A 23,240-nucleotide genomic window follows, 5' to 3' on the forward strand; every position below is an offset into this window, starting at 1 on the left:
TGTATCGGTGATACTTATCCTTAGAGCTAGCACTGTCTTGTTGGGGCAGCCAAGGTCTCTCCCATGAGAAGCAATGCTATTCCTGGTGTGAGAAAAGGAATAAGTCTGCAAAGTCACTGTGTGATCATCCAGGCACAATTTCACTAGAGGTTATAAAGTAGCTACATTTTCAGTTACAGCATTCTACCCAACTCTAGCTTCTTTTTCTTGAAAAGTAATCCCATTCTGTTGTGTGAAGTGACTACTCTGGCTGTCTCTATAGCAGACTTTTTATTTCCTTAACCTTTTCTACTAGTACTATAACTGATCCAGCTCTAACCAGTTTAACTCCAATCATAGTACATTTACTGTACGTGGTATGATGTGTAATTGATGTGTGTGCCGTGTAATTGCACTGAAATCCATACTCCTCCATCGGAGGAGGAAAGGGAACAAAAAACATGGACCTTTTTGTTCTTTGCTACTTGCAGTCATATGCTCAACTGCATTAATTTGGATCAAAACAAAACAGCAGATAAATTCCCTGAAAGTCAAAGAACCCAGGATAACAGGATAAGAGCTAACACTTAGAAAAATTAAAGTGAAACACATCAGACTTGGTGGAACATGTAAACTTTTGAATGCCTGAATATTTTCTCTAACTTTATTTAAGAAATAATCATAATTTTAAAAACACATAATAACAAATGTCACCTTCATCCCAGTACCAAACAAACACTCCATTAAAAAAAAACTCATGTCAGGAGAAACCTTACAGAAGATGTTATCCTAGCTTTGCTCAGGTTTTGCATTTGGTTCAAAATCAATTTTGCAATATTGTTAGGGTTAGAGTTGATCAGAAAATGTTCCATCTTTTCACTTGGCTCTGGACCAGCTAATACAAAAAGATTCCATTTTTCTCCACACCTGTAGTGTTTATTCTCCACTTGCCTCCATAAACTCTTGTGAAACAGCAGCTATGTTACAGGTCAGAGGTGATGACATTTCATTGATGGTTGAGTGATCCTTATATATAATTTTCCCAGGGGTCTGGATCCTTCCGAATGCAAGGCTACTTAAAAGTTTCTCCCCCTTGTCTTTTGAAGTCAGTGACATTTTAAGAGGAGTAACGTACTACTCGGTGTAAACAAGGGTGCCAAAATCTGGCCGTTAACGTAGAGACTGGTGTCATTGGCTATAAATATTTGTGATCGACCCAGGCCTGTTGGGTACAGCAGAATAGCAGAAGGCAGATATATTGGCCACTGGATTAACAGTTTTCTGTTCCCTGACTGACCAGAGCAGGAGCTACTCCAGGTTAATAGAACACCTGACTCCAATTAACCTGCAAAGAGTCAGGTGAGGCCATTAAGCTAATGTGACGACCTAACTCTAATTAAGGCCCCTTTGATACTATAAAAAGGGCTCACTCCAGTCAGGCAGAGGAGAGCCAGGGAGCCAGAGGAGAGGAAGTGCGGCTGAAGGACTGATTAATGAAGACACCCTCAAGTTATTGATAAGGGAGCCCTAAGGTAAGGGAGAAGCAGGAATGCTGTGGGGAAGTGCCCAGGGAAATGTAGCAACTCTGGCAGTGAAAGGTTGGCTGCCAACAGCTGCTACCATTAGGGTCCCTGGGCCGGAACCCGGAGTAGAGGGCGCGTCTGGGTTCCCCCCAACCCACCACTACAGGAACATCTCCTGGGAGGGGAAGTCAGGCCCCTGTCAGGACAGGAGGCTAAACTGTTCTAAAACAAGCCCTAGGGACAACAGAGACTGTGGGAATTTTCTCACCAACTTCCTTGCTGGCTTATGATGAAAAGGGCTCAGTAGACTGTAACCCTGGCCCTAGGGAGAGAGAAGGGCTATGTGGAAGGTCACAGAGAGCCACTGAGGCTAGCATATACCGCCTAGAAGCGCAGGACCCATGGAGACAAGGTCAGAGCTCTGCCACATAGTGTATATGGTGAATTTGGCTCTGCACTTAGTTTTACCCATACATCTGAAGCCTGACCTGCACCACCATCAGTTACTCCAGTCATGACCAAAGACTGTCAACCATACCAGTATGTGTGAAAGTTTGAAAAGAGCCCTACTGTGAGACCATTTGCCCTAAAAGACATTTCAACCCAAGACTTCAAGATAAAAGGGGTAGTGACTATTATATTGTCATCCACTCCCACTTTTCTTCTTTCCTTCATCCACAAAGGTTGTGGGCTGGTCTCCACTCCAGGGAGATTGACATTGCTGCAATCGATTCAGCAGGGATAAATTTAGTGGGTCTAGTGAAGACCCACTAAATCGATGGCAGAGTGCTCTCTGGTTGACCCCAGTACTCCAGCTCTCCAAGAAGAGTAAGGGAAGTCAACCAGAGAGCGTCTTCCGTCGATTCAGCACCATGAAGACACCGGGGTACGTTGACCTAAACTACGTCGACCAGTAGCTGGAGTAGCGTAACTTAGGTCGGCTTACCCCCGTAGTGAAGGCAAGCCTTGTGTCCCAATAACTTTTTCATCCATTAGTAACAAAGCTGCCTGTAAGAGTCCTAATATTGCTTTATTAACAGTGCTAGAATTTGTTCAGTGACTAGCCAAGAATGCATTTATTCAAGGTATCATAATTAGTGCATGCCTCTCTATCCCAGTACTGTGTCTTAAGTAGTCACAATCTGTGGTTCCACAATGCATATTAAACTACTGAGCCATTAAATATTTTCTGTCCCCAATAACCCCAAAAGTAAAAAACAATACAAAACACCCATTCAACATCTCATAAGGTGTTTAAATCCAAAATGCAATGACTGAATATGCATAGGCTTGTAAGGATTAGATTTTTACTGGTAATTATTGGTAAATGTCAGTTTCACCATACACACACAGACTGACAAAAATATGTCCATGTATAATGATCAAAATTTTCAGATAGGCAAAGTAGGAAAAAACCACTTTTATTAAAGTCAAAATATTGCAATTTAGATTTTTGAATTAGGCTCATTACAAAAGTACTACTGAATGCATATTAAAAACTGGGTGTAAGGATATTTACTTTGTATATTTTCATGTGTTGCTGACAAATTGTTTTAACAGCTTATAAAACTTTATCTTTCTGAATCTCAGCATCTACTCTCATTAAATAAATGTTTGACCTTATCTATAATTTCCCCAACTGTAAAAATTTAAATAGATTAAAATAAAAAACTGCTTAAAAATAAACATCGTTATTATCTGTCGCACTTATGAATGGAAATAAAAATAGAATTCTTCCAAGCCTAAATATGCATTTGATTTTATGTTGAAGACAAATGTCTATTATTTCATTAATTTTATAAATTTTAATTAAGTTGTACAGGTTTTTAATATAATTTTAACAATTACCACATACAAAACTGTCTACAAAAGTAAAGATAATGATCTACCAAACACTATTATAAATCAAACACTGTACTCGGGGGGGGGGGGGGAAGTGTAACATGATTAATTAGAAATCTGTTTTTAACTAAGATGTACAAACTTAAAACAACCATTCAGATTTTCATGTCAGTGCTTTCTGATACTTAATGATACATTAAACATTTTTCTGGGGTTAAATTAAAGCCAGGAGTTTCCTCTTAAATAGAGTGTATTACCATATGGATTGAGCCCTGCAACGTAGCCTGAGACATTATTTTGAATGCAAATCTAAGCAATGACATCATGCAAGAAGTAGCTGCAGAGGAGCTTTCTGATGAATCCACATCCTTCAACTCTCCTCCAAAGAAGTGGTTTTGTGGTTTCCACTTGAGTACTATGGCAGCTAGAGGAAAAAAGGCTTCACTAAAGCAGAAGCAAGGCAGCATGTCCGAAAACAGCCTGAAGCAGCCACTAAATAATTAAAAACATGATATCTCTAACCAAAGTCTGTCAGGGTGGCTTTATTTTCAGTTCAACAGAAACTGTTTTATGTTCATTAATGGTTTAAGAAATGTGAAAAGAACAGCTGTAGATCACTCTCTTAAAACAGTCTGTTTTGCTTTGTGAAATCATTAACCCCCAATTGACAGAGGTTGCTGGTGTTAATGCTATTGTTAATATGTTTTCACCCTAGAAAATATAATCCCAGAATATTAAAATTCCCATCAAATCTTTTTAAAAACTCCCTGGAAATTTTAGTTTCTTCTTTGAGTAGATTCAGCCATGTATTCCACATAGGTGTGTGCACACCCAGCACAACAGAACTGGAGAATTTTGCCTAGCAGTACCCATAGGAGGTGGCGCTTCCACATCAGGACCATAGCCCCTCCCTGGCTATTTGAGGTAGCACCACCTCCACCTCCCCTCAGTTACTTCTTCCTGCCACCAGGCCTGTTTTGGCACTGACGCCTCCGTCGGATTGGAGGCTGCCATTGACCTCAGTGAGTGGTATTGGCTTGTGCTCTGGAACTGGCGCTTCTCTGAAGAGGTGAAGAACCCACTCCTCATTGAGTACACTGAGGAAAAGTTCTCATAAGACTAGTCGAGGCCACTCCTGTCCTTGTGGAGACTCTTCTTTCTCCTCCATGAAGAGTACAGCTATTGTCGGCATCCGGGATGGAGCAGGTCCTTCCAACCACTCCCCCACACCGGGTAGAGGTGTGGGAAACCCAGTATTGTTGACTCTGGTTCCAGCCCTGGGGCGTCCATTGAGTCCAGTACCAGTGAGGGTAATGCCAGCACTGGCTATTTTTCTGCACCAGTAACATATCAGGTGGCAGTGGACCTCCTCTGCCTTTCCATACCTAGCTCTCCCTTGGTCCAGGACTTCACAAGGACTATAGCATCCTCAATCTTGCTGCTTGGATGGGCTTCTGAACCTTCTGGTCTGTCGGCACCGCATCCTGATAATCCCTTGCTGCAGACTGTGGAAGTGAGGCCATTGCCAGGCTCGGCACAAAGGACCTCCTCAGCAGTGGGAGACTCCTCTGCACTGCTGCACTTTGCAGCACTGATATTACTGTGGCAGCTTTCCCTGCCCTCCATCTCAGCACCATTGGCAGCATCTGTACCACTTCTGACTTCAGTACTGACACTGCTCCCAGCACCGGAGATGACTTAGGCATATTCAGTGCTGGCTGTGCCATTTTAACACTGGTCCCTTCCTTGCTGTGGGAAACAGATGAGTCAAACCAGTTGTTCATACCTTCAGGGCTAACTCCACCTTTATCCTCTGAAACCCAAGATTCCTTGCCATCCAGTTCGGGTTCCTCCTCCCGCTCTCCATCACCTGACCTGTATCCAGGACTGTTCATGGAGTAGTATCAGTACTGAGATTGGCCCTCTTCCCTCAGAAGGAACAGGGGCCCCTGGCCTGGTGCCTACTGGCCACCAGTGCCTTACCCTCATGCCCAGCGACCCCCTTGGCACAGTCCTTGATCACGGATGTTGCTGTCCTCATCCCGCTCTAAGATGAAATCACTGGGCATATCGGTGACTGAGGCTGTTGACCCGCCCCAAACTCAAACATCGGTTGTTCTTCCCCTTCCGGAGCTTCTGGAGCTGTCCCATCCAGGTCCAACTGTTCTGGACTGGGACCCGTTATTGGTGCAGCTAATGGCCTCTTCATTGTCCCTGGACAATTCATCAGTGCCTGGTTCCTCCTTCAGTGTCTGAGGCTTTCAAGGCCTACCAGGACCTTTTGTGATGTGTGGCTATTACCCTGGGCATCCAGGCAGAGCTCCTGCAGGAGAACACCCATAAACATCCTGAAGCCTTTTGCCCCAGAGAAAGTGGCTCTCTCCATTAATGATGCGCTACTGGAGCATGCAAATGTTCTTTGGAGAACACCAGCTTTGGTGCCACCTATGGCAAAGCATTTGGAAAAATGCTACTTTGTCCAAATGCAGGGATTTGAGGTGTTTTACTCCCACCCGACCCCCAGTTCCCTGGTTGCACCTTCAGATTTAAGTCTGCTATTAAGGACAAAGACTCTAAATGGATTGACTTAATGGATAGAAAGATCTACACCACCTCTTCCCTGCAAATGTGAATGGCAAACAAGCCAGCACTGTTGTCCAGATACAACTTTGCAAATTGGATGGCTATGTCTAAATTTATGGAACAGCTGCCCGAAGCCTCCAAGGTGGAATTTCAGAGGTTTATTACCAAACATTGCTTGGCTGCCAAGACATCACTGCAGTCTCTGCTTGTTGTGGCATATACTTCAGGCAGAGTGAAGGCCTCAGTGGTGCCAGTGAAGAGGGCATCCTAGCTACAAAATATGGGCATTGCTTCCAACATGCAGCAGGCTATAGAGGACTTGCTCTTCAATGGTTGGGTGCTTTTTTGGACAAACCTGATGAAAATTTGCACTCCTTCAAGGATTTTAGGGCTACCCCGCACAGGCTCAACAAATATATCAGATATATGAGGTTCCGAATGGTCACCCTATTGGCTGTCCTCCCCTTGTAGACTCAGAATGACTGGTTTGCTGGTCTAGAATTTTAGGATGCTTATTTTCATGTGGCGATTCTCCCAAGCCACAGAAGAGTCTTCTGGTTCATCATGGTGAACCACCATTTTCAGTACACATCCTTACTTTCAGTGTGTCTGTCCTGTGGGTTTTTACAAAATGACAGCATACCTCAAGAAGGGAATCCATGTCTTCCTATATCTGGACCACTGGTTACTAAGGAGCAGGTCCAAAGAAGAGGCTCTTTCTCATGTATGCTTTATGCTGTGCTTGTTCAACTGTCTGGGTCTCATCCTAAACACTGGGATGTCAACATTGGTTCCCACTTAGAAAAAATTGAGTTCATGGGGCCCTAATAGTCTCTACAAGTTTGAGAGTGTTTTTGCCAACTGACCGTTTTCAGACAATTTGTCGTTTTCGTCTCAGTCTGCAGTCTCAACCTTCCATGACAGTTGTGCCTGAGGCTTTTGGGACGCATGTCATATGCATGCAGTTTGATTCGATTTGTCAGGCTGTACCTTTGTCCTCTTAAAGTGTGGCTCAGCAAAGTTTACAGTCCAACTCTTCACTCCCTTGATAGGTTGGTCTCCTCCCTCTGTTGATCCTGGACTCCATACAGTGATGGACAGCTCTGTGCACACTAGGGAGCTTTTAGTGTGCGTTAGCTGGGTCCACATGAACAGTTAGTGGCAGCAGGCTAGTGCTCTGTATATTTGCATCTCAGCTTGCCAAGCACGAACCGTTCATCTAGACAAGCCCTAAGATGGTTTTGGCTCCCTTCTCCAGTGGCCCTTCCAGTCACCCCCCATTCTGTTTTCCATCTCAAATTCCCCATGTCTGGGGGGAAGGGCTAGCTCGAGGGGGAAGGGATAGCTCAGTGGTTTGAGCATTGGCCTGCCAAACTCAGGGTTGTGAGTTCAATCCTTGAGGGGGCCATTTAGGGAATAGGGGTAAAAATCTGTCTTTGAGCAGGGGGTTGGACTAGATGACCTGCTGAGGTCCCTTCCAACCCTGATATTCTGTGATTATCAGCTTCAGTATAGTGGGTCTCCTTTCAAGGGGAAGAGGGTGCCCATTCTCAATTCTGGTCTGATTTCCCCACCCATCTAGGTCATCCTCCTGCCTGGATCCGTGTTTTTGTAGTAGCATAAGGATTTGCCAGGCTCACCTTCTCCAGCCAGGGCCTGGAAAGGATGCATTGCAGCCAGTGAATCCAAGAGTTCCTCTCAGGTAGACCACTCCTCCCCCGACAGCTAGGAACCATGCACTCTTCCTTGGGTAAATCCCATTCTGGCAAGCTTCTGAACAAAACCTGTAGGAAATAGACAGCAGCACTGAGAGGTGATCTCTTTGCATACAGGTCCAATTGCTGCTGCCAGATGCATTCATCTATCTACCCCTCCCACTAGTATCCATTCAATATTTCCACTCACCACCAACCTCTTCTGGCACTTGCTGTGAGGTGCTCTCACTGCATACCCAAAAGAGGCCCCACTAACCTCTCCTATCACAAAGTGGTCAAGAGCAGAACATGGGCTCTTTCAAGCAATTTTGATGGGAAGGGGAGTAGGGATTACTCATTAGAGCTGGATATGCCAGCTCCTTTCTTGCCCAGATCAGTCCAAGTAACTTGCCTCTGAGTGGAGGCATCACTCAGCTCAAGATCCTGCACTTTGGATCTTTCCCAGGACACTGTCCAGCAATTGGGAGACTTGTTAAGGCTGAGGGCCCATCTGTGAAGGCACAGAAGATGGAATTCTGGGAGCAACTGAAGGTTAAACCCTCTCTGTCTTAGGCTGTTCGTAAATTATACACACTGCTCAAAGAATGAGTCATGGCTCCCAGGCCAGAATTGATTCTGCTGTGATTCAGTCTTTTGAGAAGTTGTTCTTTCTTTAGAAAGTATATGCCTCAAAAATCTCTGTGACGGAAACTAGTGGCTGGCTTTAAAGGAACCATGATTTGATGACAAGGCAATTGTATTCAGTAGTTTGGTGGCATATTGCTCCATAGCCCAAGCTGTGGGGCTTCAGGGCTTGGGGGATGAGGCAACTGACACCACTCTACTTTCTTCTCTAATTACCCTTTTGATGTGGCACTTCATTGGTTTTCGTTCCTCCTTAGCAAGAAAGCTCAACAGTTGCAGTCAACATCCAAACATAATAATACCTGATTGCCACTCATTTAAAGGGGAGAGACTTTAGGTCATGTTCTCCAGAACCTTAAGGGCACATATGTCTGGCAGTAGAACATTTTTCTGGAACATTTTCTGCTCTGTAACGAGCAGGAAAAATTGGATAGGCAATCCTTTGTTTGCCAGGTTAGACCAGTTGCAGTTTGGTGCTTCTCTTTGTGACAGACTGGCCATGTTGAGGTTAAGGTCTTGAATTCATGGCACCTCCTTTCCCCAAGATGTTCTTAGGCATTTTGCTTTCTTCTCCTTCATCTTCCATGACTGAAATGACTGTGAAACATGGGACACCACACTAAACTCTGATTTTTGTGCCATCACCAAAAGTCTTAAACTATATCATTCTCAGTAACAGAGAACTAAGCTGAGTTCTAAGCTTTTAACCAAAGTGCTTCTAGGGATATATAATTATCTACTGATCAGAAGTATCACTTTGTGAATGAAAGAACTATAGGCTATTGTGCTCCTGCTCACCCAAGTAAATATTTTATTCTAAAAATACTTTAAAATACATGTAGGTGACTTAGATGATGTCTAGGTTTTGTGTATGGTACTGTGAACTTGTGTGGTGAATGATTGGTGAAGGGGAAAATTGGCGATTGGTGTTTTCTAATCACACGATTTTATAGTCTGTTAATTTAGAATCTTTCAGCAATTGTAATAACTATTTTTGAAGCCTTCTTTTGTTCAAGAACCAGGTATTAGATGTGTTTTTAAAATGCACATTGTGACTGACCTGTCTCTCATTACAGCGATACCTATGGAGTTGGCTGGACTGGCAGGATGGGAATCCGACAAGGCCGACTCTCTAGTCCTAGCTCCTTCCTAGACAAAGATGGGATATTTGTTAATTCGACCAACAGCAAGCTGCTGGAGAGGGCCCATGGCATTCTCATGTTAGTACAAAAGGCGTGGATTTTGGCCTCATTCCTAGAGTGTGCTGAGCTGCGTGGGTAATAACAATGCTAGTCCAAAAAGTCTGAGTTCCAAGTGCACTTGGATGTTCCAAGGCTTGGATATATTGTATAAATATACTATAAACATGATTAGTTCAATCTCTTAGTATTCCGGGTTGATAGCATCTCTTCTCTCCACTGTGGTCTCTTCCCATTGGAAGAGCAGGCCTACATTTGTAGTGATAAGAATAGGGAAGGGGTAAGAAGTGCTAAGGTCAAGTGATATGACAGTGGTGCTATATAGTGACACTAGAGGGAAGAGGCTTCCACTAAGTGGGTCACTGAAACAAGACGTGGAGATGATCTACTTCAATTTGAGAGGCTGGGGTGGCCCTTTCTTAACCCATGTTGTTGATTTATAGTACAACTTCATCATAGGTTTCAGAAGAGGCTGCCAGACTAGCCAGAGGTAAGGTACCCACAGTTTTGGGCCCCACACTACAAGAAGGATGTGGAAAAATTGGAAAGAGTCCAGCGGAGGGCAACAAAAATGATTAGGAGGCTGGAGCACATGACTTATGAGGAGAGGCTGAGGGAACTGGGATTGTTTAGTCTGCAGAAGAGAAGAATGAGGGGGGATTTGATAGCTGCTTTCAACTACCTGAAAGGGGGTTCCAAAGAGGATGGATCTAGACAGTTCTCAGTGACACCTGATGACAGAACAAGGAGTAATGGTCTCAAGTTGCAGTTAGGGAGGTTTAGGTTGGATATTAGGAAAAACTTTTTCACTAGGAGGGTGGTGAAGCACTGGAATGGGTTACCTAGGGAGGTGGTGGAATCTCCTTCCTTAGAGGTTTTTAAGGTCAGGCTTGACAAAGCCCTGGTTGGGATGATTTAGTTGGGAATTGGTCCTGGTTTGAGCAGGGGGTTGGACTAGATGACCTCCTGAGGTCCCTTCCAACACTGATATTCTATGATTCTATGATACTACGTGTGGTATGTTAAAGCAGATGGGTGAATCTGTTCCCTACAGATCCCCTCTTGCTGTTCTTCACAACCAACTACCCCATTACTCACGATCTGTAACAATCCAAATTTTTGAATGGATTCACCTTCCCTTTTATCCCATCCTCTCTCACAGACACACATTGGCTATTATGCAGCTTACAGGAAAACATTGCTATAGGTGGTTTGAAGTGTCTTTTTCATTTACTCATGTGTATCCATTCTACTAAATATGGTTTTTCTACTCAATTTGTACAATCTCAGATAGTGTCAATTCTTTCTGACGTGGGTATTTTGGCTATTGGCATTGATGCCAAAGATATTGGGTCTTCCTAATGGGAAATCTCAGCTTCTGCCATGAGAGGGTTAAAATGACAACTCAGCAGTAAATACATAATCCCATTATGTAACCTTATGTCTGTCTTAATATGGCCCTTTTATTGTTTCCACAGGAGAAACAAGAACTTCAAAGCCAAACCCAATCTCCCAAAGGTTAGTGAACAAACACGTTTACCTCTCTTGTTCCTGGAGTATATAAGGCAGCACATATACTGTATGCACTGCCATTAAATGTTAATTTGTGTTTAATGTATACTTTGTCAATTTGAGGGGGGCCGATTCAAAGTGAATTGTTCATCTCTGAAGTGTGGTTTACCAAGTTGCTGTTGTAATATGAAAGCTGTGCAAATCAACTCCAGCCTGATCTGTTTGAGGTTATTCTTTATTTTATCGCAATGAAAGTTAGCAGAGTTCTCACAGACAGTAGTGTTCATTTGTCCTGGAAGAGAACTGAGCAGTCACTGGATTCCTTCCTGCTCAGATGCTGCTAGCTATTATTTTTTAACCTTCATTTTGTGAAGTTAAAAGAAAGCCAACAGAGAAAATATCGTCACATGGGTTGAGGGAGGTCTGCATGTTTGTTTGCTGGCCCCACTTCAATTTACGTCTCTAAACTGAAAGAAATGTCCAGGGATCACTCAAAAATTTTCGTACTTGATATATACAGAGCACTTTTCAGGCCATCTACCTTCATGGTGGAGATTTCCTTTCCTAGGAAAATGTTTACAATTAGTTAATTACAATATTAGAGTGCTGTATTATATTGGTAACATCCATTCTATTTAAAGTGCATTTTAAACATTCCTGCTGTTTCCTTTATTTTCTGGCAGTACTTACTGTGCCTGATGGCATAAGATGAGAAGAGATCCACTGTCTATCATTGGCATAATTATAGCATTTTGTGGTCATTATTGACACTGCTTTGATTAAAGAATGTCTGGTTTGTGCTGTGTGCCTTCCAATAAGAATTACATTTAATTAAAAATGAACAACAAAATGTAAGCATGGAATACTTTTGAGAGTGCATGATTTTTAAATAGAAAAAAGACTTCTTTCATTTTGTTGACTTCTTATTCTAGACATATTGTGGAATTAAATGGTTTCACTTCATCTCAAATGGCTAGTAGACCAAATCACAAACCAAGCAAGTATCATTCTGTATAGTGAGCAGTCTCCATTCATAAAATGCATGGTACTCAGTAATAATATGGAGAGAGAGCAGACTTTTTCTGATGGCAAGGGCTGAGTTAGAATGTGATAGGGCAGTATTCTGATGCAGAGATCTTATCAGAAGCAGCAGTGTGAGTGCTGTAACTTGAGGAGGGCAATCCATATTTGCGCATTAAAAGGCAGAGAACAAATAATCAAGTGCTGGTTCTCCTAGAGGAACAAAGGAAAAATTTGTACTGATGCTGCTCTTTTGCATCACACATTATAACTAAATAAGCATAGGTGGTTAGCAAATTGAGTTAATTGAAGTATCCATTAAATTTTTGGTTTGGGGACAGTATACTTCAAGGGGATGGACTTGAACTATTTTTTTTCATCTCTAACTAAATTAACTCACTCCAACTAAAATCCACTAATTTTTTTTTTTACTTGTGTATTTCAAGCAAACAAAAAAGTCATTTGAGGGTTTCTTTCTCTCTCTCTCAATCTGTCAAAACTAGGGGAAAACTCATGTCTTCCATCAACAATTTCCTATTCAAATGAATGAAACCAAGGCTTGCTAGTTATGTCTAAGTGCACAACACAAGCTCATTTGCTGTATGCATGTAATACATTTTGCACTGGTCATAATTATACTTTGTGATTAATACCTCCTTAAGATAATTGGTGAAAGTTAAAAGTCCTTGCGGTGTGCATGTTTCAGTTTATCTGCAGATGCAAGAGATAGCTGTGTATTGAGGGGTAGACAGAGCACCCAAACTTTACCTAGTTACAGAACCCATTAGCAACTTCCCAGGCACATGGGGGCTGCATCTCTATTCTAGTAAGAGAGTCTGGCTACTGCAGAAGGCAAAGCTGTGCTGTCTGAGTTGAGTAAGCTGAGCATTGTAGGTTTAGTAGCCTGTCCCCATTGCCTATTGGCAATATAATATGTAATCTCAGCAGACCATCAGATTGTGCAGTACAGTGTACATGCCAATGGAGGATTTCATTTATCAAGCTGGAGCAAAGCAAGTTGGAGCACATAACCCAAAAAGGCTAGAAAGGTGCTTTAACTACAACACAATTGTTGGAATTTTACGCCTTGAATTAGCTACTAAATTATACTGATTATAATTCTTAATTTTTAATAATGCTTTACTCTCGCTATATGCCATACTGTCCTGCAGCGGCTCAGGAGCATGAGTACCAACTGCAAGGCAGACTGATATGAGCCAGGGCACAAATGCCAAATTGGTTTTGAGCTTTATACTTAGATTTCACCAACCAGTTATTAAGTGTAAACTCCTCAGGCACTGTAACAGCCTTAACATGGAGTAAAACAGGCCCTTGGGTAGCCTGATCTGTCTCTCCACTCAGGTGAGCGTACCTTTGTGATAGATGGTCTCTTACACCAAGAATCACAGCAATATTCAGGTTACTCCCAGTTCCCAAAGACCAATCACTTACCCCAGGTTAATTGCATCTTACATCTCACAAAGAACGCTTGAAGCCAATCCCATAACAAATTATATACAGATTTATTAAAAAATGAAATGTTATTTTCACAGTTAAAGCAGGTAAACCTTCACACAAATGAGTTGCAATCTTAAGTTTCAAAAGGTAATAGAATATTCTATAATAAGCTATAATAAGCTTTATATGTCCTTTAGGGCTAACTGGGGTTCTGTTGCTTATGCCTAGAAAACCTTGCCCCCCAAAGTCCAAACAGCATAGAGGTCCAGTTCCTCCTTGTTAGGGGGTTTTAGTCCCTTCTCTCATGTGCCGTGGTCTGTGAACTCAGCTGACGGAGGAATCCATTTGCATGACTCATCTTCATGGGGCGGGAAGGGAGAGCAGAGTACCAAAAGCTTTTGTCCTCTTTAATGTCCCACCATAGTCCATCTGGTGACGATGGGCCTTTCTTGTTGGTCAGACGTAACAACTTCTGTTGGAGACTAGCACTTCACACTAGTTAATGTCTCTCTACTGTCTGGTGATTTACATAGTCACAGAGGCTCACAATACAAATGTTTATGTATAACCTTACAATATGGGATACAGATGTTTTAAGTCAGATTAATGCATGCAGCAAGTCACAAGCATTCAATAAGGTCTAAACACTTTCTGAGAATCCTAATGCCTATTTTAATAATACTAACACGGTTGATCAGACTGATTCCAGCTCTGTAGTTCTCAGTGTTCAGTTGAGACATGGGGTCCTTCGCATGAGATGGCACCTGGTCTGCCAGCATCATACCATATATGAACACAAAGCATGCATTAAACCTAAATAGACTCTTCTAAGCTTTTGCTAACTTGGAGCATCAAAGAGTCCTGAAAATTATGCACATACAGGAGCAAATCTACAAAGCAACATGCTCCTATGACTGTCACTCATCAGCCCCCTCCCACAACCCTTTCCTTGTGGTCTACACAAACCTGCCATGTTATGTGAATGTTTCGATTGTAAGCTCTTTGGAGCAGGGACTTTATATATAGTCTGTACAGTAACCAGCCTAGTGGCTACTGTAAAAATTCCCAGTTGTGAATTGTTCCCTTCATATTTGCAGGGGGCATTGTATAGGGTCGGTACCCTAAGGGGAGCCCTATGGAATAGCGGGAGTGGGGATACAGTGGGAGAAATCAGGCCATAGGTAGTCAAAGATCTTTTTGTATAAAAACTCTCTTGGTTTGTTTTGGTTTTTTTTGGCAGCACTTGTTGGAGGTGAAATCTCTCAAGCACCTAACTAACCTGACACTGCACGATCGCATTACAAAGTCTCTTCTCCACCTCCATAAGAAGAAGAAACCACCCAGCATCAGTGCACAATTCCAGGTAATTTACAGTGTTTACTCCAAATATGAAGAAGCGCAAGAGAAAAAAGAGTTGGTTGTGGGTGCACTCAAAACAAACACCTGCATGGGTCCTCAAGGTGCAAAGGATGGTTCTCACAGGCACAGAACTCTCCTCTTTTACGCTATTCAGAACACAAAAACAGCTAAGTATGTGTAGCTTGGCTAAGCAATGATGTTTAGGGGCATAACAGTCTACTGATACTTAAAGGATGTAAATACTGAGAGAGAGAGGGATTACTTAGGGTGAGTATAACAAAAAGCAGTGGGATGAAAATAAGAAATGTAAGATTGAGGCAGCCTATCAGGAAAAACTTCCAGACGTTGGGGTTTTAGACTAGCGTAATCTTCCAAGGGAAGTGGTGGAAACCCTATTGCTCAGGGATTATAAACTAGAGTGGACAAAACAATCTGAAAAGTATTGTAGGGAGCAATCTTATGTTGACTAGTCTCTGGACTTTTCCATCTCTAACATGATTTTTGAGGGGTCTGTCCTTGCCTTTCCCAGTTCCCTAATTTTTCTTACACACATACACATACGCGGCCTAGTTCCATCTCTGATCCTATCACCATGCCAATTTCATTTTGTATTGAAAAAAGGCAAATGGTGTCCCTGATTCTATTTTCAAATGCAACATGACAGTTTTGGGGAGAGGAACTTCAACCCCCCAAAATGTAACAGGAGAAAACAGTGGTAATTACACATGCACAAATGGGGCACAGGTTTTTATACCTGTCTTATTGCTTAGCACCTAATTCTGAAAACAGGCCCCTTTATGGGGGTTTCTCTGGGGAATCCATCAATAGAAGAATTCTAAAAATGGTGGTATTTAGAAGTGTAATTATTTGCATAATGTGTATCTCAAGTTCAGTTTGTGTTTGTGCCAGTTAGAATGTAATTACTTGGAAGAGCCCAGAAGGGAAAACACTGCTGCTTTAGCTTCAGAAATGCTTGTGAATTTTGAGATGGGGTTGAGGCCAGCATTTTTTGTGCTGTCACTATTCTGCACAGGTTAACCTGCAATTTTGGGTAACTGAAGCTAAAAAACTTCTCCAGCCTTGTCACTATGGATACAGTCTTGGAAACTGCAACTGTCAAGTCTTGAGACGCATGCACAAGTGTGTGGTAGTATTAGAGAGCACAGTTCATTTAAAATCAGGCATGTGGTCTAGTTTATAGAAAGCATTTTCTAGTTATCCTGATCATTTCAAAAATGTTTCTCTGGGAATTAGTTAATTTCTGGGAACATGTTATACAAAATATGAATGCAACAAATGCCCTTGTCACTCCCATCCCAGAGAAAGAGGGAATGCTACAAAAAGGCAAGCCTCAGCTGGCTTGCATGCTCACAGCTTCACTCCCTGGAGTGTTCTTTTGTGCAAGAAGTAGATTTTAAGTATTTACCAGTAAAACACCATTAACCGATAATAAAAAGTGACGTAAGTTGGTCCAAGTGGTTCTATACACAGAATCACAACAGTGTTCTCCCCATTCGTGCTGTCATTCCCAAACAGTGCATCAGCCAATTTTTTGCAATGATAGAGCAGTCATTTTCTAACTGCAGTCACATACATGGTTACCAGGAATCCTTAAAATGCTCCAATGACAGCAAGTTAAATAAACTCCATATTCTGTTTCCATGTGTATTCTGCTGGAAAAGTTAACATTGTAATCACTTGAGTATCTTGTAATTATTAGTTCTAAGTAAACAAAAACGCACTGCATATTTAATCTCACTGATCCAGTTTGGAATTTAATATTCCCCTTGAGACACTAAATCATTCCACATTTATACTGTGATAGAAATGACAGGCCCATTGTCATTGTAGCATGAAATCCTCTGTAAATAGAACAGAGGGAAAGAAGGAGCATAGCATCATTTTCTTTTGATTTTTTATTATGTTTACTCTTCTGCCCCACTTTGTTTTCTGTTCAAAGAAGTTGCTGCTCTTACAGTAGGCTGTGATAATGACAGCTGTGACTCAAAACCATCTGAGTCAGTGCAGTGCAATAGCATTCTTCCTTTTAGTTTTTTCCTCCTGCCTCTGATTGGATGCATATGTGCTACTCTATCCTTGACTTTCGGAGGCATATAGCCTAAGGGATTCCAATCAGTTTTAGGTATTTATGAAATCCATGAGGGATAGAGCAGCTGTAAAGCTGGCTGTTTGGGTAGCAGATGCAAAGCAGAATCTGTCACCCAAAATGTGACACAATAAACATTTGTATTTCCTCTGTGTGACCCAAGTCCATCCCCTCTTGGGTTTATTGCAGTGTTCTTGATAAAAAGTTTTTTCACAGGCTTGCATCAGGCTATTTTCATGAACAAATACTTCTGTCTTGTGAAAGTTAAATGAAATTAGAGTTGATACCCAGCATTTTTTCAGGGTGAGAACCAGAGGGGAAGAGGGAGGCAGCCAGTATATTGTGCTCATTCTGAGAAAAACAAGCTTTTTGTTTGTTTTTAAGAGTTACTTTACAAGCACATAATCATGTAGAGCTGCATATAGCTCCAAATATGGACTGTAAGTGCATTTTAGAAATTGTGGGGAAATCTAAAGGTATGTCTACACATCAAAGAAAAAACAGCGGCAGACCCATGTCAGCTGACTCAGGCCCGTGCTCTGGGACCTTTCCACTTCACAGGGTCCTACAGCTTGGGCTCCAGCCCAAGCCTAGAAGGCTACATAGCAGTGAAACAGCTCCTTAGCCCCTGGTTGTCTAGTTGCTGTGTAGACATACCCTTAGTCTTTGAAATAACTGAATGGGTTGGGTCCTTCTCTATCTGGGGGAGAAAATGTTATGATGCCTAGTGGCCCTTTAAGTATATATTATGCATATAATATAGACGATAAATACACAACAGAATATCTTTTAGAGCATCTGTATTATTAGAATCAAATCATCCCCATAATTAACTGATGTTGGGATGTATCATTACTTAGATCATGCCAATAGTGTGCTGGGCACTTTGCATATACATGTGAGGACAAGGCCACAGTTTCAGTGAGCTTGCAATCTGAATAGCCAATGTGCAGATGAAGGATATGAAAATGGAATTCAGCAAAAAGCAAAATGATTGTGTGCCTGTCCTTAGCTTCATGTAAACTTTTTTGGAGAGTGGGGGGATTAACACTTCATTACAGACAGCTGTTAGGAAGTGTAGTGAGTTTAGAGGAGGGATTAGGAAAGATATTTTATTAAGAGACACTCTTGTAAATAAATAACAATCCAGTTATATATTATACATATATTAAGTAAATCGTTCAAATAATGCAAAAATAAGAGATAATTTCAGCACAGTTAGTGCTCCAGATTTGTTACAAATTGCAACATAAAAGCGGAGCTGTTGGCCAAATAGGGCCCGTTTCCCCCCGGAGCTTACCTAATTACACCAAGGAGGCACGGAGAGACAAGAAGACGGGTACCAGGTCCTTTATTTGTCAGTCAGCTGAGAGGGTGCTCCTCGACTCATGCCAGAAGAGACACACCTTACATGGCCGAACAGGCCCTTTTTATAACCAGTAACAAACAACTCAGTTCTCATCCTTTTTACGTCATTATGCTGACCTATAGATAACAGGTTACACAGAATACATATATTATTTTGGGGAAGGGGATACAAGAGACATCTGTTGCGGATACATTTGTCATTTTGAAGGGAGAACAAGGTACATCCCTTGACCCTTTGCACTAAATACCTTGGGGATATATGGGAAAACGGCTACAAACTAACTATTTCTCTCTGTTCCCTCCTTATCTCTATTATTTCTACTAATATGAGTGAAACTACAGCCATCTGCCAGAAACGCTGACCAATACATTTCTGCTTCAGCCTACTTCAAAGCATGTAAGCAGTTAGCATAGAAGTAGGTGAGAGTTCCCAAGATGGAGTCACTGTGGTTCACAGATAGGCCCAGAGCAAAAGAGCTTCATCGGCACTTTTGGCCTTCCACTCTCCCGAGTTACCTGGTAGCTATGCCTAGTGGATCCCAACAGAGCCAACTGCAATCTGTTGACATGGAATTTCCATGCAAATAGTCACTCTTCTCCACACAACATGAGGTCATACGTTTTCCACAGAAAATGCTGGTCATGTGAGTGGCTGGAGCAATGAGATGGAGTTTGTCTGGGACCCTTCCAAATGGCCTGCCAGAGCATTAGTGTGACCAGGCTGTGCCTCTAGGAGAATGAATCTAGAGGGATCTCTAGATGGAATCTGTCTCACTCAACCCAAGCCCAGAGTAGATCTGAAAGCCTCTGCATGATGGGTTAATTCTGGTCTTCCATTGGGTAGTCATTTAGAACAATGTTTTTAAAGTCTAGAGAAAGTACAGGATGAAATGGGAATCCAGGAAATCCTAACCACCTAGTATCCACAGCTTTTCGCATCTCAGTTGAGAAAAGAATATGGTAGAAAATCTATCAGGTTCAAAACAGTTCTGACCAGGAGCATTCAATGAAAAGGTCAATGCTCGTAGTCTAAGGAATTCACTATAAATGGAGCTATATGAAAGAATGGGAGGCTAGTCTGGATAAAGGGATATCAGACAAACTGCGAGAATTGATTTGAAAGAAAGCAGCCAACTCTATTTTAAGACCATGCACCAGTGATAACTTACTCTGATTCCAGTACAAGAAAAACCTGTGGGCAGAGTCAGATGTTTATGGAGACTTTGGAGGAAAGGGGTGTTCATTTTCACTGTAATGTCCTCCAAATAATGGATTTCTGAAAACGAGCAAAGCAGATTAGTGGTTATGCTGTCCCCCACAGCCCTCTGATAATTCTCTTGGGCCTCCCAGTAAAATATACATAATTGCAAAGTGAAATTCAAAGCTCATTTCCCTTTCATACTGAAAACCTGATGTCTAATTGTACTAGGTGGGACTGGAAACTATCCTATCTCAAAATGCAGTATGTACAGTATAGGTCACATGAGCTGCCATTACTATTCCTGAAGGTAACTATTCATGTAAAAAAAAAAAAAAAAAAAGAAAGAAAATCCGTGTCTTTATAGCTGCATGTTGGATACAAAGACATTAATGTTCAAGTTTAACATGCTTAGCATTTCTAGAGATGTATATGGAGCTGGTGCTGGATTGAATTAAATGACTCTTGAACAAAATGTACTTCCCTTTGGTGTTTTAGTTGACTTCTCTGTCAGAAACAGTTCTTAAGTTGGTAATTTCCTCAGATTTCCTCTCATGGGTGAAATGTTTGAAACTTCAGTGTATGTCACATCTGGCTCTTTTCCAGCTTTTAAGTTTTATTTTCTGCTGCAGGCATCCCTCAACAAGTTGATGGAGACTCTTGGTCAAGCAGAGCCTTATTTTGTCAAGTGCATTCGATCTAATGCTGAAAAGGTAAAGATCTATCATTGCCAAATGCTTGGTAACAAAAACACTGTTCTCAGCATTTGCATTAACCACCCACCCCACCCTCACTGAAGAGAATAAAATTGGAGGCAAAGGTCAAATTCTGACTTGCTCTCACTATGTTGTTTCCAGATACTGTGGGGTATGATTTCATTGTTTTGACGGTTCATTAACATGAACTCTGGCAGTTGTGGTGCTTAAATACACCGTACCTAATCATTGCTGCTTCAGATACCACAAACAACAAACACGCTGCCCCCACTGGGGTTTCATTGGAATCCCAAAACTTGATAAGAAGTGCTCTCACAGAACAGCTGCTGGACTGCAGCATGAATGGTTTTATTAGGATGCAGTTTCACCCTTAGTTCTTAACTGTCTGGGTAAAATCCACAATAACTTGTAAATATTTTATGGTGTAAATTTGATATGCTTAGCTGAAAAGAAGAAAAAGGACCTCCTGGATGAGTCTGAGTGTGGAGACCATTGTTAAACATGTATGGTGGTATTGTTTGTGTGTGTAATATTATTCCTAGTTGATAAACCACAATGACCCTTCTGGTCATCATATAAATAATAATTTGAGTTGTCTCCTTTGAAGTTCTTACAAGCTCTGGAATTCATGTCTGTCATGCATGAGCACTAAGGCTTCCAGCTTTAATTAAAAAAAAATCCATATGAAATTTTAATTGAAAAAAGGAAGATACTTTCATAATAAACCTCATTATTCAAATTAACTTAGTTGTACATAACATTTTTCCTTTACATTTTTTAGAAGATGAATTGGTATCATGGACTATACATTTATAAACAAAGCTGGAATGCAGCTGGCTGGCTTGTGGGATAACGGAGTCTATCTCCACTAGATCACCATTTTAAATCCAGCCAGATCAGTAATGCTTGGAAGCCATTTTCTTCCAATAGGTATTCAGTAATAAACAAGTTGGTGGTCTTGGACCAGTTGCTAGGAATCCATATCATACTATTGGCAACATGTGTGTCATTCAAAAACATGTCATGTCGTCAATCATGTCGTCAATTCCATGTCTAGGTACTCATGAGTATCATGAAGTGTTTGTGGTTGGGTGAAGTAATGTTGTCTGTCCGTTTTTCCTCTTTCAGCTCCCTCTGAGGTTCAGTGACAGTCTGGTGCTTAGGCAGCTGCGATATACAGGAATGCTGGAGACAGTTCGAATTCGGCAGTCTGGGTACAGCTGCAAATATTCCTTCCAGGTTAGACAAAGTGCTTTTACCTTTTATTCATTTCTGTTAAAACATCATATCCTGGTAGATTGAGGTGGCCCATTTTTTGCACACACCCTTATTTCTAAATGCGGGTGAATTTAGAGTTAATAAAAGTGAGTGAATAATATCACTAGCTGGAGCCAGGCATGGAGTGTGGTCATGTGCTAGGCCAGCTTTGCCAATGCACCTAAGTTCTAACTTGCAAAGCCTCAGCTATTCTAGTTCTGAACCAAAACTGCTAGTCGTGCATTTGTTTGCACAGAAATGTGTACCTAATTTTCATGCGCAGTTGCACACACACATTTAAAATCAAGACCATAATGTCCATTAGAAGCTAGAATGAATTCACTCAACCACTTTGTGACCTAAGAGGAGTCGAATCCATGTTTCTGGAAATTAAATTCTAGTGTGCTAGGCACACTGAACCTCCTAAAGGTAAATATCTGTATCTCAGGTTACAGCCAACTGTAATACTGAGCCTATTCCTAAACCAAGCAGAATTCTGCCTAAACTATAGTTGGGCCATATCAACAAAGTGGAATAGTTATGGGTACGATTTTATTTTAAATGAATCTTTTTTCAGTCACATTTTCTTAATTTAATATTGTATTAGATCTCTATAGGGAGGATTTTTCTCATAATAAATGTGAGCCAGATAATCTCTTCAGTTTAGGAATGAGTTCATATGGGAAGCCTCCTGTTACTTGTTTCTGTTTTTGTTTCCTTTCAAAAACTTCAATGAAGATAATTTGTTCAGGCCAGTCAGCCCTAACTCAGGGAGCTGGCATTTCCTTCCATAATCTGCTAGTGCTAAATTCATTTAGCCATCATGCAGAAGTTCCCAAACCTCACAGCACCGGGGGGGCTGCCTTGGTTCACACAGACTTGCTTATTCAAGGGAAATATTTCTTTTTACATGATGGTTTTATCAAAAAATGTTCTTTGTGTGTGTGGTTCTTTCATCAGTGGTTACCACCCAGTTTGTTTCCTGTAGTAAAACGAATGGATGGCAGCTATTTTTGGCATTGAGAATAGTCATGTCTGTTACAAACGCTGCTTGTAGGAAACCTGAACCCCTTTTTACTTTGGGGGTATTTATCTTCAAGGACTCTAGCAAGTCTGATGTTTGAACCATCAAAATGGTAGCTGTTGTGAAGCTCTGTGTTTTCTGAGATACTCTAGGCAGGTTCTGGTAAATTCCTCCTGTAATGATCATTTCTCAGGATTCACTGCACATTTTCACAGAATCTCTGAGTGTTCCTTTGAAGGCAGACACTGCAGTATCTCCTATTTGCCTTTCATACAATCCTGAAAGCCACCAGAACTATAATTTACACATGGTCATGGTAGATTCTCCAGCTATGACCATTTTCAATCAAGATTGGATGTTTTTCTAAAAAATCTGCTCTAGGAATTATTGTGGAGAAGTTCCATGGCCTGTATTATACAGGAAGGCAAACTAGATGATCACAATAGTTTCTTCTGGCTTCGGAATCTATGAATCTATAACAATGAAGGAATCTTTGAATTCTGCAGTTCTTGAATATCCGTTACATTTCTGCTAATTTACTAAAACGTACCTCATTTGGCCAGCAAATAGTTACGTAACAGTGACATGCCACTGCCCTTAGAATTTAACTCTGGTAGCTTCTAATTTTACAGGACTTTGTGGACCATTTCCATGTTCTGCTGTCACGAGGAATCAGCCCATCTAAGCACAACATCCATGATTTCTTCAGGAAAATAAAGCTCAGTCCAGACAATTATCAAGTTGGGAGAACAATGG

The 23,240-nt window shown here is 41.5% G+C and overlaps 1 protein-coding gene across 7 annotated transcripts in view; it reads left to right on the forward strand.

Moving 5' to 3' along the window:
* MYO9A (myosin IXA) overlaps nucleotides 1–23,240 on the forward strand; it is a 455,456-nt gene that overhangs the window by 381,719 nt on the left and 50,497 nt on the right. For all 7 annotated transcript variants that reach the window (XM_034783136.1, XM_034783134.1, XM_034783141.1 and 4 more), the window contains 6 exons: nucleotides 9,343–9,486; nucleotides 10,944–10,983; nucleotides 14,696–14,818; nucleotides 20,120–20,200; nucleotides 21,332–21,442; nucleotides 23,117–23,239. In XM_034783136.1, the coding sequence (XP_034639027.1) occupies nucleotides 9,343–9,486; nucleotides 10,944–10,983; nucleotides 14,696–14,818; nucleotides 20,120–20,200; nucleotides 21,332–21,442; nucleotides 23,117–23,239 (622 nt within the window). The remainder of the gene's footprint in view (nucleotides 1–9,342; nucleotides 9,487–10,943; nucleotides 10,984–14,695; nucleotides 14,819–20,119; nucleotides 20,201–21,331; nucleotides 21,443–23,116; nucleotide 23,240) is intronic.

Source organism: Trachemys scripta, chromosome 10 (assembly GCF_013100865.1).
Source record: "Trachemys scripta elegans isolate TJP31775 chromosome 10, CAS_Tse_1.0, whole genome shotgun sequence".
In the NCBI taxonomy this organism is placed as follows: Eukaryota; Metazoa; Chordata; order Testudines; family Emydidae; genus Trachemys; species Trachemys scripta.